This window comes from Oncorhynchus mykiss, chromosome 7, assembly GCF_057628025.1.
Source record: "Oncorhynchus mykiss isolate SJ-2025 chromosome 7, ASM5762802v1, whole genome shotgun sequence".
NCBI lineage: Eukaryota > Metazoa > Chordata > Actinopteri > Salmoniformes > Salmonidae > Oncorhynchus > Oncorhynchus mykiss.
The window spans coordinates 11,549,079-11,566,451 of NC_143028.1; the positions used below are offsets into that span (position 1 = coordinate 11,549,079).

The 17,373-nt window shown below is 41.6% G+C and overlaps 1 protein-coding gene and 1 pseudogene across 1 annotated transcript; one reads left to right on the forward strand and one right to left on the reverse strand.

The window, feature by feature from the left end:
* Positions 1-2,648: 2,648 nt before the first annotated feature.
* Positions 2,649-4,037, forward strand: LOC149982308 (uncharacterized; annotated as a pseudogene).
* Positions 4,038-4,350: 313 nt separating this feature from the next.
* On the reverse strand, positions 4,351-10,853 carry LOC118936281 (uncharacterized). The gene is made up of 3 exons (XM_021611025.3): positions 10,773-10,853; positions 10,523-10,605; positions 4,351-6,973 (listed from the first exon to the last, which is right to left on the reverse strand). The coding sequence occupies exons 2-3, from the start codon at positions 10,598-10,600 to the stop codon at positions 4,511-4,513; spliced, it is 2,541 nt and encodes an 846-aa protein (XP_021466700.3). The 5' UTR covers positions 10,601-10,605; positions 10,773-10,853; the 3' UTR covers positions 4,351-4,510.
* Between the last annotated feature and the right edge of the window lie 6,520 nt (positions 10,854-17,373).

Consider the following 17,373-nt stretch of genomic DNA (forward strand, 5'->3'; position numbering starts at 1 on the left):
GAAAAAGGGCCGTTTCTTTTTTTGCTGAGTTTATATGTGTTCAAGACAACTCGGAAGTTGTGTCGTGTTCAAGACAACTCGGAAACACAGACATTTTCGACACATGGAAACTCATAGAAAGATGAGCTCCAGTTTCCGAATTGGAAAGAAACACTGACCCCTAGTGGTCTGAATATTGAATTTGTTCTCAGGCCCTTCTTATTAACAAGTCCTTTTTTATGAACAAGTCTGTCAAATGAACATATTCTTTCCAGAGCTTATCAGCGTGCACCCAAGATGTTACGTTTGAACCAAAGAATTACATGTAACTAAGATCAAATGGAAAGTATATGGAAAGTATATGAAATGAAAAAAATGAATGTTGATGTTAATACTATGTAAAATATCTAATCATGTTGCAACATAATGAAAACAATACCTTAATATATTCAACATGCTGTAAACTTTTTGCAATAACAGTTTCACTTTTTCATCCTCATCACTGTAATTACTATGACACACCCCTCACTATTGTCATTGGTTGCACTAATTACACAGTTTGTCTACATAACCTGGTTCATGCATTCATGACATCACCTCGAAGAAGGCACAGGGATGCTGAGAGGTTGGTGGTTTACCCAATAAACTACTGGGAGCCTTCAGAAAGTATTCACTCCCCTTGACTTTGTCCACATTTTGTTGTGTTACAGACTGAATTTAAAATGGATTACAATGAGATTTTGTTGTCACTGGTCTACACATAATACCCCATAATGTCAAAGTGGAATTATACTTTTCGAAATGTTTACAATTTAATTAAAAATGAAAAGCTGAAATGTCTTGAGTCAATCATTATTAACCCTGTGTTATGGCAAACCTAAAAAAGTTCAAGAGTAAAAATGTGCGTAATAAATTGCATGGACTCACTCTGTGTGCAATAATAGTGTTTAACATGATTTTTGAATGACTACATAATGTCTGTATCCCACACATACAGACAATTGTAAGGCCCGTCAGTCAAGTAGTTAATTTCAAACACAGATTCAACCACAAAGACCAGGAAGGTTTTCCAATTCCTCGCAAAGGGCACATATTGGTGGATGGGTAAAAATAAAAAAGCAGATGCTGGATATCCCTTTGAGCATGGTGAAGTTATTAATTATGCTTTGGATGGTGTATCAATAATCCCTGTCACTACAAAGATACAGGCGTCCTTCCTAACTCAGTTGCAGGAGAGGAACGAAACCGCTCAGGGATGAGGCTAATGGTGACTTTGAAACAGTTAGAGTTTAATGGCTGTGATAGAAGAAAAGTGCACCTTGGTGAACTTCGAGTGAAATGGTTTGAAAACGTTCCTCAATCCAGGCATGGAAGGTGTCGCTGTACTCCTAATAATCCCACAACAAATTACGGCAAATCGAGAAGATTGAAATACTGCAAGTTCTTATTTAAACGGCCTTTTTCATCCACATGCTAGGCTGGCTAATGCTAGAGCAGCTCATTGGATTAGAAACAGGTGCAACATTTTTATTCTTCATGACTGAGATTAGCCAAACAGCCTTGTGTCCATTTGTCCGCCTGAGCCACGAAGCAAATCAAAATGAAGTGTGCAGGCTTCATTTTTTGGTAAACAAAGTGGAGGTGCAAAAACATATCATAATCCATAATTTGTAAATGTTCACTAATTTTTTGAGCTAGTCTGTATAAAAAAGATAAATATTATGGGAGCATTTTGCAAACCCGCTCCCCTGTCGAACCAAGATAAATGGTTTTGACCACAAAAGTTTTGCTTCACTACATGCTCCACTGCTTTGACTTGTGTAATGTTAGCTAGAAACCACAAGTGCCTATCATGATCATGTGTAAACTCCACATAGTTGTCCTCTGTAGGTGTCATTGAGTAGGTTGATACACCATGTCATGGGTGCACAATCCATAGGTAGCTAGGCAGTACAATATGAATGTCCAATACACACAATCGACTGACAGGGAAGGGGATTTCACACAGTCAAAGTCCTGCACGACGCTAACATGTGTAAACTTTACATAGTTATTTTCTGTCGGTGTCACTGAGAGTAGGCTGATACCATTTCATGTGTATACAATCCATTAGCTAGGCTGTACACAATTCTGAATTCAAATACATACACAGTGCGAATTCAATTGATTAAAATGAATCAATAATAGTCTTTCCAACCTTGTTAAGCATTATCTAGTCCAATTGTGGCATGTTTTCACTATTTTTATCAGTTTGCATCAGTATCAATGGAGTACTTTTATTTTGAAGGCGAACCGCCGATTCCACTATTGTTGTTCAGGGTCTTAATTGCATTGGTAAGGCGGCCAAGAGAGCAGAGGGACCCATTTGTGGCTTTCAAGTCACAAATGGGGGGTACTGGGCCCAGTAGAGGGACTAACAGCTCGCTGCCGCACCACTCCTGAGGGAGCCTGGGCCCAAGCCTGGCCGACCCACTCACACATGGCCTCCAATCGCGCCAGGTGCAGGCGTTCTGAGAACACCACACAAAACAGGCATCCAGTAGGGTGCTCCACCGCCCTTTCTGCATGGCTCAAAACCAGGCAGTACATACACAAGGTATGCGGACCCCCAGGGGATGCCACGATCACACCCGTCACAAAGGGGAGCCAAAAGCTCAGCGAAGCCAACAATGTCACAGCAGGGGTCCGAAGCCCTGGGAGAGCTGTGTCATGACCCGCTTGGAGGAATAAGAACCCTGTGAGGGATAAATTACCCAGTACCTCTGCTAACACAGGGGAAGACCCTTGTGGGAAAAACAGGCAGACAAAAAAAACAGCGACCAGGTAACTGCAATATTACCTACCGGTTTAATATCCAAGGAGCAAAAACGGCACCATAAGGAGTAACGCCCATTAAAGAACCCCAAAGTTAATGTCTCAACGTAGTTTTCCATGATACTCACACTCTGCAGGGGAATGAACAAGAAAAATCCCTGCAAGATAATTAACAGAACCCGGGGAGCAGCATGTTCAAGCAATTCACAACACACGCATAGAACAAACCAGTCGGCAAGTTGTGTAAGGTAAATTACAGTTTGTGGCAGCAAGAACCACCAATATATTAATGCACAGTGAGTCGTAGTGTAACGCTAACGAAACACAAGCACGACATACCACGGGCGGATGATACAGATCAACCGCTCAAGCTACTTTCAGCTTTAAGGAGAACCTTACGAGACACCATCGAATCCACACGAAGAAGAGGCCGCAAACATGTGAGGCGTGTGGAAAGACATACATTCAGTCCACCAACTTAAAAGCTTACATGCTAGTTCATGGGGCATTAAAACCATTTATGTGTGACGTTTGTGGAAGACTTACCTTTACAATTATCAACTGAGAATTCACAAGCTAACACACGTGGCTGATGGAGAGGGGCACTCAAGAACCAGAAAGAACAAGGCCAACCAACAAAAACAAACCGACCAACCAAAACCCCTCAGCTGCGAGATATGTTTGAAGGGCTTCAGCCCCATCGGTTCTCTAAAAACACACGGAAGAATTCACACAGGAGAAAACATACACACTTGTTCCACATGCGGAAAGACTTTTCTCCATAAAGTTACTTTTGACTATCATCAGAAATTACACACCGGAGAGAAGCCCAATGCTTGTGGTTGTTGTGGAAAGAGATGTATTACAAAACAATCTCTTAAGATACATGAGCTGATCCATACAGGTGAGAAACCACATAAGTGCAGTGATTGTGGGAAGACTTTTGGATGTATCGCTAATCTCAAAAGACACGAGCGAGTCCACGCGGGAGAGAAGCCTTTCAGCTGTGATGTCTGTGGGACACGATTCAGACAAGCCAATCATGTCAAAACCCACATGCAAGTGCACACAGGAGTCAGGCCATACTCCTGCAAGAGATGTGGAAAAGGCTTTTCTGATTCAAGACACTTCAAAAAGCACAACTGTGTCAGTAGCTAACGCAAATCTTCTGATCGCACTTTCAGAAGTAAGAAATGAGGATGACATGCCATGATGATGCAATCTCAATAATTTGGATATCTAATAACTTGAGTCAGGTGTGTATGAGTCTGAATGCTGATACAGTTTTTTTTGTGTGGATTTCCAAAATGATTCCATAATCTTGGCATGTAAATGATTTCTATACTGTGATGATCACATCCCTAATATTCATTGTCCAGTTATATTAGACAAGTCCAAGTATTAACTACACTTTTTGTTCTTTGAAATAGCCTTAACTATTAGGTTGGATGGCCTTATGGGATTCTTTAGGTGCAGGGGAGGATTAACAAATACCATTTATGCAGGGCAGAAATGAGGAGAGTGACGAGATAACCAAACAAAAAAACAGCACAGTCATTTGTGAAATAAACTTTACTGTTGATACAAGATCATTTCAAGGATATGACAAAAATAAACCTGGAATAAAGACTGATACAATATGGTATTTGTGTGTTTCTGTTGTAGTCCTTTCTTATTGAGTGTCTCTGACTGTGCCTTCCACACTGTAGTATAGAGATCAAGTCTCCTCTCCAGAGTGTTGCCTCTTCTGGTGGCGTTTTCTGTCGTTCATTTGGGAGAAGCTTTGTCCACATTCTGAGCAGTGGTACGGTTTCTCTCCAGTGTGCATTCTCATATGTATTGTGAGTGAGTTCTTTTGGAAAAATCTTTTTCCACAGCAGGAGCACTGAAAAGGTCTCTCTTTATTATGCACCCTTCTCACATGACTCATCACATCACATGAACGAGAAAAAGTATTTCCACATTCCGAGCAAGGATAGGCTGCTCTTTCTCCAGAGAGTTTGAACTTGTGCGCTTGCTTGTGACACTTAAATGTTTTTTCATGTGCAAAACTCTTCCCACAATCAGTGCAGCAGTACGGTTTCTCCCCAGTGTGTGTTCTCTGGTGGTCTTCCAACTGACGCAAATTTGTAAAACCCTCCCCGCAGTCAGTGCAGAGGAATGGTATTTTTCCACTTCCAGTGTGTATTTTTTGGTGTCTTTCAAACTTTGCCTTGTTTAAGAAATACTTTCCACAGTCAGAACAGTGGAGTGCTAGTTCTACGGAATGTACTGGAAGGTGTGATCGTAGTTTTGCCATGTCAGGAAATCTTTTATCACACCTTGAACAGCGGTGATGTTTCTTTTCCTTGTGTGTTAGTTGATGTTGTTTAAGCCTCTCCTTTCCTGCAAAGCTTTTGTCACAATTAGAGCAGTGGTAAGGCTTTTCTCCTGTGTGTGTTTCCCGATGTCTTTTAAGATGATATCCGCGCGTAAAACTCTTATCGCAGTCGGAACAGTGGTGACGCTTTTCCCTTGGTGAGATCTTCTCTGTGTGTTTTCGCTGGTGCTTTTTCAACGACCATAACAGTTTGAATCTCTTCCCACAGTCGGGGCAAAGGTGAGGCCTTTCTTGACTATGTACTTCCATGTGTATTTTTAGGTCTACTGGTTCAGAAAAGCTTTTATCACAGTTAGGACAATCACCCTCTTTCTTATGTGTCCTCTGGTGACTTTTCAGAAGATCCGAGCGGGTAAAACTTTTCCCACAATCAGGGCAGCGAAAATGTTTCTCTCCCGTATGCGTTCGCTGGTGTAGTTTAAGTTTATCCACCTTAGAAAAACTTTTACCACAATAAGAGCACTCAAGAAGCCCCAAAGTATGTTTTTGTTGGTGCATTTCAAATGCATTTAACAACTGGAATCTCTTCCCACAGTCTGGGCAAAGGTATGGCTTTTCTCCAGCATGTACATGCATGTGTGTGTTCAGATCCTCTGGTTTGGAGAAACGTTCTTCACAATGATTGCAGTGGAAGTATTTCCCTTTCATATGCTTTCGCTGGTGGTGTATTTTCAGATCATACGACTGAGAATAACTTTTGCCACAATCAGAGCAGCGATGAGGCTTCTCTCCCGTATGTGTTCGTTGGTGTCTTTTAAGATGATAAACTCGTGAAAAGTTCTTCCCACAGTCGGAGCAGGGATGACGCCTCTCACCTCCATTAGAACTCACAATAGGGTCATCGGAAGTATTATGATGAGGCTTCTCTCTGTTCTCCAGAGTTGTTTGGGGCAGTTGTCTTTCTGGGTGCTGATTTTTACCAAGTTCAGGCACACTGTCTACATTTGCTGCACTGCTGGTAGCTTTGAAGGTATTCTCCAGCAGGTGTTTTTCAAGCTTCTCCAATAGGACAAAGCTTTCCACACATTTAGTGGAGTGAAAATGATGTTTGTCTTTCACATGTATTTTTTGGTGTGACTTGAGATTATCTAATCGAGCAAAACTTCTGTTGCAATCAGAGCAGTTGTGAGGCTTCTCTCCAGTATGTGTTCGCTGGTGTCTTATAAGATCCCTTACTTTTTGAAAGCTCCTACCACAGTAGGCGCAGTAGTGAGGCTTTTCTCCTCCAGGACTGAAGCCATCAGTGTCATTAGTATCTAGGGGATCTTCTGCATTCTCCTGCGTTGTTTGAGGTTGTTGTGGTCTTTCTGAGTTTTGATTCTTCTCTGATTGGCACTGGACATTGGCTGGGCATTGCTGTTTGCTATGTGAAAGCACACTCTCTACATTTGCTGCACTGCTGACAGCTTTGAAGGTATACTCCGGCAGGTCCTGTGGATTTTTCACAAGTTCAGTTTGACGAATGCGTGTGACAGCTTTATCCAGTGTGAGTTCTGGGTCAATTTGTAATTGCTTGGATAATCTTCTGTCATGTAAGCCTGCGACTAGTCGGTCTCTTATCATCTCACTGAGCAGAGCTCCATAACCGCAATGTTCTGACAAACAATGAAGTGCAGAGATAAAATCATCAGCTGTCTCTCCTGCTTCCTGTTGTCTTTGGTTGAATTTTGTTCGTTCTAATATAACATTCCTCCTAACTGCCAAATGTCCATCTTGCTGCTCATTATTAGAACTGTGGAAGTGGTCCCGCTTGATCAGGTTGTCATCTTGCAGGTCTTCTGGGGTGTCCATCTCCTCTGCCTGGAAATACATTTAAAATTGCATAATTACATTGCACAAAACATTTATTTTGTTATAATATAGCCTACTTTTCATTATGGTTAAAGTCCAAATTAGAATAGATAGCATATACAATAAATAGCTAAACAAATAACTTAGGGTCTTCACATCTTTACAGTAGTAGCTAGGTCTAATCATTTGAAATACCTAGCAGTATCAACATGATAATGATGATTTGTCATTAGGTCTAGAGATCCCCATGATATAGCATATTGATAGCATAGGCTAATGATCTAGGCTAGAGAAGGTTCATTGACAGTAGTATTAGTAGTGGACATTTCTATGTAAAAAAAAAAACATGATCACTAGCATGTGAAGTTCATGGGAGCACATCAAATTTGGTGCCAATGAATGCTGTTTTTATTTTTTTATTTTTTTTTATTCAACCATTTTTTCCATCCTAACATTTGGAATAGGCCGGAGGCTTTGATTTCTGGTCCAAAAAAAGTTGGGGAGGTAAATATGCACCGACAACCAATTAAATTGGACAATTAATGCTATTTCTAGGAAACGTGACATTAGCTAGGTTTCCATTCCAATTGGCGACAGATTGTAATGTGAATATTCTAGAATCCGCATAAAGAAACTACGCGCATTTCCTCATCAGTGGTATGTTTCCACCAAATGGACTTGTTGCAGATACAAATCAGTGCGTGATGACATACTGCACACAAAGAAAACATCTAGCCGAACAAGTCTTAAAAGGTATTAGAAATACAGCACCAGTCAAAAGTCTGGACACACCTACTCATTCAAGGGTTATTTATTTATTTTTACTATTTTCTACATTGTAGAATAATAGTGAAGACATCAAAACTTTGAAATAACCAATATGGAATCATGTTGAAACAAAATAATGTTAAACAAATCAAAATATATTCTAGATTCTTCAAAGTAGCCACCATTTGCCTTGACAGCTTTGCACACTCTTAGTATTCTCTCAACCAGCTTCACCTGGAATGCTTTTTCAACAGTCTTGAAGGAGTTCCCACATATGTTGAGCACTTGTTGGCTGCTTTTCCTTCACTCTGCGGTCCAACTCATCCCAAACCATCTCAATTGGGTTGAGGTCGGGTCATCTGATGCAGCCCTCCATCACTCTCCTTCGTCAAATAGCCCTTACACAGCCTGGGGTCTTTTGTCCTGTTGAAAAACAAATGATATTCCCACTAAGTGCAAACCAGATGGGATGGCGTATCACTGCAGAATGCTGTGGTAGCCATGCTGGTTAAGTGTGCCTTGAATTCGAAATAAATCACGGACAGTGTCGTTAGCAAAGTACCATCACACCACCTCCTCAATGCTTCACGGTTGGAACCACACATGCGGAGATCATCCGTTCACCTACTCTGCGTCTCACGAAGACACGGCAGTTGGAAACAAAAATCTCAAATTTAGACTCAGACCAAAGGACAGATTTCCACCGATCTAATGTCCATTGCTCATGTTTCTTGGCCCAAGCAAGTATCTTCTTATTGGTGTCCTTTAGTAGTGGTTTCTTTGCAGCAATTTGACCATGAAAGCCTGATTTCACGCAGTCTCCTCTGAACAGTTGAGATGTCTGTTACTTGAACTCTAAAACATTTATTTGGGCTGCAATTTCTGAGGCTGGTAACTCTAATGAACTTATCCTCTGCAGCAGAGGTAACTCTGGGTCTTCCTTTCCTGTGGAGGTCCTCATGAGAGCCAGTTTCATCATAGAGCTTGATGGTTTTTGCGACTGCACTAAAATAAACTTTCAAAGTTCTTAAAATTTTCCGGATTGACTGACCTTCATGTCTTAAAGTAATGATGGACTGTCGTTAATCTTTGCTTATTTGAGGTGTTCTTGCCATAATATGGACATGGTCATTTAACAAATAGGGCCATCTTCTGTATACCACCCCTACCTTGTCACAACACAACAACTTCTTAATGCTCAAACGCATTAAGAAGGAAAGAAATTACACAAATTAACTTTGAACAAGGCACACCTGTTAATTGAAATGCATTCCAGTTGACTACCGCATTAAGCTGGTTGAGAGAATGCCAAGCGTGTGCTAAGCTGTCATCAAGGCAAAGGGTGGATACTTTGAAGAATCTAAAATATACAATATATTTTGATTTAACACTTTTTTTGGTTACTACATGATTCCATATGAGTTATTTCATAGTTTGATGTCTTTGCTATTATTCTACAGTGTAGAAAATTGTAAAAATAAAGAAAAACCCTTGAATGAGTAGATGTGTTCAAACCTTTGACTGGTACTGTACATCCAAACAATAACATTGAAGTAAAGACCCCGGCCAACTAATATTAACATTTAGACTTGCAGAAACTATTTCACTTCTGTAAGTTTAAGAAATCTTGCTTAGTGGCTTGGCATTCTGTTACCAAACACCCACATCTTTAAAATATATATTTTTTTTTACAATTTATTAAGTGTTAAAGTGCATCATTATGTTGCCAAATCAGTAAAAGAATGACCAAAAAAAATCAGTAACAGAATGACTGCAACTGAATTAGTTACAATGGGAATTCATAGTAGTCACAAACTGTCCTCACTTCCGCTGGCATATTCTTATGTTCAGCTCATAACTGTTTACTTTCTCTTTCTGTCACCTGGTGGTCAAAGCAAGTGTGAGAGAATCTGGACATCCCCTCCCTCTCTCTTTTCTCTCCAGCTAATGTCACTGCTCCCGGCTCTTAATGACACCTACCCATAACCAGCCCTCTCACCCACTGAGCCCCAACCAACACCGGACGTCCATGGACATTTGAAAAGTAGTTAAATTTGGTCAGTCCAAATCTGAACCAATCATAGACTTCTGTTTCACAAGTTTGGACAGCACAGTACAGTAAAGAAAAGTAGAGTATGGGACAGTACAGTATGGTACTCTACAATAATGAATTACAGTAGTGTACACTAGAGTAGAGTACATTTTAAAATGTAGTGTATTTTACTCTTCTGTGCTATACTTTGATGTCCAAACTTGTGAAACATTGATGTCTTTGATTGGTACAGATTTTTTTAAGCACTTTATAAAATTACAATTGATTGATTTGGTCCAGACCATCCAAACGTCCTTTTGTTTGCGAGCTCATTAGGAGAACAGCCAGTCTGGAAAATAATACCCAAACATGCAAAGGAGGATATTACATGTGTCTACCTTTGTGTCTATTCAGCAGCCATGATATCATTATGTTCCTGGGTGTTAATCCACTTCACTTACGGTAGTTCAAAAACACGCAGTCTTTCTGCAGACATCTTTGAATCTTACTTTGGAGTAGATATTTACGTTTTTGGAAAATGCTGTCACAAAAAAACGCAGGGAGATTTTACCATCATTCTGTTACTAACCTTTACATCTGCACTGTTCGAGTAAATGTGTTTTTGTACAATTTTCTGGGTATTATTAAAAGTAGGCCTTGTGCATAGAGCTGTATGGTTTGTTTAACTTTGCAATCAATGGTTATTGTTTGTCATACTTTTAAAGTGAAAAATAGTAGTCTCCGCGTCATTCTGTTACCATGGAATTGCCCGGCTCCTCTTCATCTCGGTTCTCCTGCATTGGTTGGGGTAGTCCTGCTTCCTCAAGTTCCGCCATTTTCTCTGACGTGTTTTGAATGACAACAGAAGGGGTTCGGGTAAAACCAGAGGCTGCAAACCACCGAAGTCTGCTATGCTAATCTATACAAAATAGTTTTTGCTGGTAGTAATTTAAGCTTTTGGTTAGATTTATATTCAAAGGGAAATAAAAAATAAAAAGCTTATCTCACAAGATCCTTGCTGCTGCACGTCTATCCGCTGTCTGGTTAGCTATTCCTCTCTCCACGTGTGTGTCGTGAGCAGCATTAGCGTGAGCAACAATAGTGTCATCCGCGGTTCGTTTTCAAAATATCAGTCCCTCATTGAAACCGATGCAAACTGATAAACATTTTGAAAACATGCCACAATTGGACAACATAATGCTAAGCAAGGTTGAGATGTTACATACATTCTCAAAACACATTTAATTGATTGAGGTGAAATTGCTGTATTCAATGTATTTGAATTCAGAATTACTTTGGGGGCATACATTTATGCACTGTACAGCCTAAGGTATGTCATGTGCACCTATGAAATGGGGTATCAGCCTACTCAGTGACACCCACAGAACACAACTATGTAGAGTTTACACATATTAGCGTCCTAGCTCTTATTACAGAACTTTGACTGTGGGAAATCACCATCCCAGTCAGTCTATTATGTACTGGGCATTCATATCGCACTGTACAGCCTGAGCCACGAATTGTGTACCCATGAAATTGGGTATCAGCCGACTCAGTGATACCCACAAAACAAGGTTTGAATGTTATATAAATTAAACCAAATACATTTATTAGGTAATTTTTACAAAAACAACAAAAAATATGTTGAAATCACACTGTGGATGTATTTGAATTTAGAATTGCATTGGGGGAACCATCCCACTTCAATACACACAATAGACTGACTGGAAAGGTGATTTCCCACAGTCAAAGTCCTGAAATAAAAGCTAAGATGCTAATATTTGTGTAAACTCATAGTTATGGCTGTAATGGGAGTACATTTTAAGAGTTTCTCTGAGCAACTTTGGTCAGTAACAAATGTATTTTGATAACGCTTTCAGAGCTGTCTACGGGAGTGAACGCTATTTATAATAAGAATTACATGGAAAATGGCTGGCCCTCCCTTCAGCAAAATATATTTGATACCCTCCCTGACCCTCCCCTATACCCCAAATAATAATTAAAACAGAGTGGATAGCAGAGAACCTGTCTGCCGTTTACCCTCACTTCTTGGACAGACCAGAGCCTTGAATATGCAGTTTTAGAAACTGTTCTTTGTCTTGTAAGCATTATATGGCAAGGAATATTGATAGTGCAAAGGGCTGCAGGCCAGAAGGTTGTAAGTTCGCAGACTACCGTGGACAAGAGTAGGGGTGGAATTAATCTATCATCGTATTTGCTGGCTGAGGAAAAAATAGCTTTTTAAACTCAGCTAAAAAAGAAACATCCCTTTTCAGGACTCTGTCTTTCAAAGAGAATTCGTAAAAATCCAAATAACTTCACAGATCTTCATTGTAAAGGGTTTAAACACTGTTCCCCATGCTTGTTCAATGAACCATAAACAATTAATGATTATGCACCCGTGGAACGGTCGTTAAGACACTAACAGCTTACAGACAGTAGGCAATTAAGGTCACAGTTATGAAAACTTAGGACACTAAAGAGGCCGTTCTACTGACTCTGAAAAACACCAAAAGAAAGATGCCCAGGGTCCCTGCTCATCTGCGTGAACGTGCCTTAGGCATGCTGCAAGGAGGCATGAGGACTGCAGATGTGGCCAGGGCAATAAATTGCAATGTCCCTACTGAGACTCCTAAGACAGAGCTACAGAGAGACAGGACAGACAGCTGATCGTCCTCGCAGTGGCAGACCACGTGTAGAACACCTGCTCAGGATCGGTACATCTGAACATCACACATGCGGGACATGTACAGGATGGCAACAACAACTGCCCGAGTTACACTAAGAACACACAATCCCTCCATCAGTGCTCAGTCTGTCCGCAATAGGCTGAGAGAGGCTGGACTGAGTGCTTGTAGGTCTGTTGTAGGGCAGGTCCTCACCAGACATCACCGGCAACAACGCTGCCTATGGGCACAAACCCACCGTCGCTGGACCAGTGCTATTCTCTGACAATTTTGTCTCACCAGGGGTGATGGTCGGATTCTCATTTATCATCGAAGGAATGAACGTTACACCGAGGCCTGTACTCTGAAGCGGGATCGATTTGGAGGTGGAGGTTCCGTCATGGTCTGGGGCAGTGTGTCACAGCATCAACGGACTGAGCTTGTTGTCATTGCAGGCAATCTAAATACTGTGCGTTGCAGGGAAGACATCCTCCTCCCTCATGTGGTACCCTTCCTGCAGGCTCATCCTGACATGACCCTCCAGCATGACAATGCCACCGGCCATACTGCTCGTTCTGTGCATGATTTCCTGCAAGACAGGAATGTCAGTGTTCTGCCATGGCCAGCGAATAGCCCGGATCTCAATCCCATTGAGCATGTCTGGGACCTGTTGGATCGGAGGGTGAGGGCTAGGGCCATTCCCCCCAGAAATGTCTGGGTACTTGCAGGTGCCTTGGTGGAAGAGTGGAGTAACATCTCACAGCAAGAACTGGCAAATCTGGTGCAGTCCATGAGGAGGAGATGCACTGCAGTACTTAACGCAGCTGGTGGCCACACCAGATACTGACTGTTACTTTTGATTTATACCCCCCCTTTGTTCAGGGACACATTGTTCAATTTCTGTTAGTCACATGTCTGTGGAACTGGTTCAGTTTATGTCTCAGTTGTTGAATCTTGTTATGTTCATACAAATATTTACGCATGTTAAGTTTTCTGAAAATAAACGCAGTTGACAGTGAGAGGACGTTTCTTTTTTTGCTGAGTTTATAAACATTTCATGCAATTGTACTTAATTTTACATATTAGCAGATTTTTTTTTTAATACCACAGAAATGACAGAAATAACAAGGTAAGAATGGACAGAGAGATGGGCATATGTATTCATCGTATCGTATTTTTCCAATGCCAAATCAGTATTTGCAACAAAACTGTCCCTATTTTGAATTATTTGCAATCTGAGACATCATTGGGCATCTGAGCATGGTACTTTCAAAAGTTAGGTCTACTCTGTCTGGGGTGGAAAGGTAATCCTATCTACACAGAAAGATGTCAACTTTAACTGCTGGCTACTCTTCTTCTGTGGCTTAACCCAACGAGACTAGAACACAAGTGTTTCCTTAAAGCTGTCTGGGTTTAAACATCTGCTATTGTACAGAAAGTAATAACTTAATCAATTGATCACTTCCCAATCAAAGTATTTTTTGTGACTATAGAAGGCTGTAACTCAGCCTCTGAATGTCTCTGGTACACAACAATTATATTTCCATATGCATCGGAGTCACGTCTTTCCTGTGTATTTCACATAAAGCATTAAGGACCAAAGCGCTGTCACAGATTGCTGTATATAATCGGATCCATTGTATTTTCTTTAATCTTAAGCTAACAAGGGGTAGGCCTGTGCTTTGACGTTTTCATTAATAAAAGGTAGGCCTATGGCATACCCTCTCATACCCCCTCAATTCGAGTCTTTGTTTTAATTTAGCCTACCTCTGTGTCAGTGGGCTGTTATTTAAAGGAAGCATGGTGGGTGGAGGAATTGACCTACAAATCTACGGATATAGCAGCAGTCTGTTAAACAGGTAAACCTACCTCTTATTTCTTAAATAGGAAAAAATAAGCTTCAACACAAAGCCCTCTTGTTATTAGTAAAGTTTAATTAAAATGAAGACTGTTAAGGACCTCCCCTTTTTTTCAGTTTTCGCCTAAAAAGATTGCCTGTAGCTCAGGACCTGAAGCAAGGATATGCATGTTCTTGTTACCATTTGAAAGGAAACACTTTGAAGTTTGTGGAAATGTGAAAAAAATGCACGATAATATAACACATTAGATCTGGTAAAAGATAATACAATGAAAAAAAAAGTGTTTTTTTGTAACATCATCTTTGAAATGCAAGAGAAAGGCCATAATGTATTATTCCAGCCCAGGTGTCATTTAGATTTTGGCCAGTAGATGGCAGCAGTGCATGTGCAAAGTTTTAGACTGATTTGAATGAACCATTGCATTTCTGTTCAAAATTAATACATTTTCAAGTTCATAACTGTGCACTCTCCTCAAACAATATCATGGTATTATTTCACTAACTAATTATTTCACTTATTTCAATAACTACTGTTAATTGGAGAGTGCAGTTAGATTAACAAGAATTTAAGTTTTCTGCCCAGCAACAGCCCCAAAACATCACTGCTCTAGAGGAGATCTGCATGGAGGAATGGGCCAAAATACCAGCAACAGTGTGTTAAAACCTTGTGAAGACTTACAGAAAAAATGGACCTCTGTCATTGCCAACAAAGGGTATATAACAAAGTATTGAGATAAACTTTTGTTATTGACCAAATACTTATGTTCCACCATAATTTGCATATAAATTCATTAAAAATCCTACAATGTGATTTTCTGGATTTTTTATAGTTGAAGTGTACCTATGATGAAAATTACAGGCCTCTCTCGTCTTTTTAAGTGGGAGAACTTGCACAATTGGTGGCTGACTAAATACTTTTTTGCCCCACTGTACAGGGGGCACTGGTACCGAGTCAGTGTGCGGGGTACAGGCTAGTTGAGGTAATCTGTACATGTAGGTGGGGGCGAAGTGGCAATGCATAGGCAACAAACAAACAGCGAGTAGCAGCAGTGTACAAAATGTGTGTGTGGGGGGGGGGGGGGGGGGTCATTGTAAATTGTCCGGTGGCGATTTTATGAATTGTTCAGCAGTCTTATGGCTTGTGGGTAGAAGCTGTTGAGGAGCCTTTTGGTACTAGACTTGACGCTCCGGTACTGCTTGCCGTGCGGTAGCAGAGAAAACAGTCTATAACTTGGGTGACTGGAGTCTCTGACAATTTTATGGGCTTTCCTCTGACACCACCTATTATATAGGACCTGGATGACAGGAAGCTTGGCCCCAATAATGTACTGGGCAGTTCGCACTACCCTCTGTAGCACCTTACGGTCAGATGCCGAGCAGTTGCCATACCAGGCAGTGATGCAACCGGTCAGGATACTCTCAATGGTGCAGCTGTAGAACCTTTTGAGGATCTGGGAACCCATGACAAATCTTTTCAGCCTCCTGAGGGGGAAAAGGTTTTGTGGTGCCCTCTTCACGACTGTCTTGGTATGTTTGGACCATGATAGTTCGTTGGTGATGTGGACACCAAGGAAATTAACAATCAACCCGCTCCAAAAGAGCCCCGCCGTTGTTAATGGTGGCCTATACGGCCCACCTTTTCCTGTAGTCCACGATCAGCTCCTTTGTCTTGCTCACATTTAGGGAGAGTTTGTTGTCCTGGCACCACACTGACAGTTCTCTGACCTCCTCCCTATAGGCTGTTGTCGTTGATCTTGCCTACCACTGTTGTGTTGTCAGCAAACTTAATGATGGTGTTGGAGTTGTGTTTGGCCACGCAGTTGTGGGTGAACAAGGAATACAGGAGGGGACTAAGTACACACCCCTGTGGGGCCCCAGTGTTGAGGATCAGCGTGGCAGACATGTTGTTGCCTTCTCCTACTACCTGAGGGCGGCCCATCAGGAAGTCCAGGATCCAGTTGCAGAGGGAGGTGTTTAGTCCCAGAGTCTTTAACTTAGTGATGAGCTTCGGGGGCACTATGGTGTTGAACGCTGAGCTGTAGTCAATGAACAGAATTCTCACATAGGCGTTCCTTTTGTCCAGGGCAGGTGTGGAGTGCGATTGCATCATCTGTGGATCTGTTGGGATGGTATGCAAATTGGAGTGGGTCTAGGGTGTCCGGGAGGATGCTGTTGATGTGAGCCATGAACAGCCTTTCAAAGCACTTCATGGCTACCGACGTGAGTGCCACGGGGCGGTAATCATTTAGGCAGGTTATGGTGGTCTGCTTGAAACAGACTCAGTCAGTGAGAGGTTGAAAATGTCAGTGAAGACACTTGCTAGTTGGTCAGCGCATGCTCGCAGTACACGTCCTGGTAATCTGTCTGGCCCAGCAGCTTTGTGAATGTTGACCTGTTTAGAGTTTTTGTTCTCAACAGCATTATCACACAGTCATCCATAACAGCTGGTGCTCTCGTGCATGCTTCAGTGTTGCTTGCCTCAAAGCAAGCACAAAAGGCATTTAGCTTGTCTGGTAGGTTAGCGTCACTGGGCAGCTCGTGTCTGGGTTTCCCTTTGTAGTTTATAATAGTTTTCAAGCCCTGCCACGTCCGACGAGCGTCAGAGCTGGTGTAGTAGGATTCAATCTTAATCCTGTATTGACGCTTTGCTTGTTTGATGGTTTGTCTGAGGGCATAGCAGCATTTCTTATAAGTGTCCAGATTAGTGTCCCGCTCCTTGAAAGCGGCAGTACTAGCCTTTAGCTCGATGTTGCCTGTAATCCATGGCTTCTGGTTGGGATATGTACGTACAGTCACTGTGGGGACATCTTCATCGATGCACTTATTGATGAAGCCGATGACTGAGGTGGTGTATTCCTTAATGCCATTGGATGAATCCCAGGAACATATTCCAGTCTGTGCTAGCAAAACCGTCCTGTAGTGTAGCATCCGTGTCATCTGACTACATGAGGTCACACCAGATACTGACTGTTTTTCTGATCCCCACCTCAGCCTTTTTTAAAGGTATCTGTGATCAACAGAGGGCACTGTGGTCCTCCCGTAACCTGCTGGTAGGGAAAAGCGTAGAGACCACCCCCCAGGCGGT

What these genes read in the sequence shown, in the direction of transcription:
- LOC118936281 (XM_021611025.3), bottom strand. Translation starts at nt 10,600, where the DNA reads ATGGCGGAACTTGAGGAAGCAGGACTACCCCAACCAATGCAGGAGAAC. An exon ending in AGGAGCCGGGCAATTCCATG is followed by an intron (nt 6,974 to 10,522) that starts GTAACAGAATGA and finishes ATGTATTTCCAG; the next exon opens with GCAGAGGAGATGGACACCCC.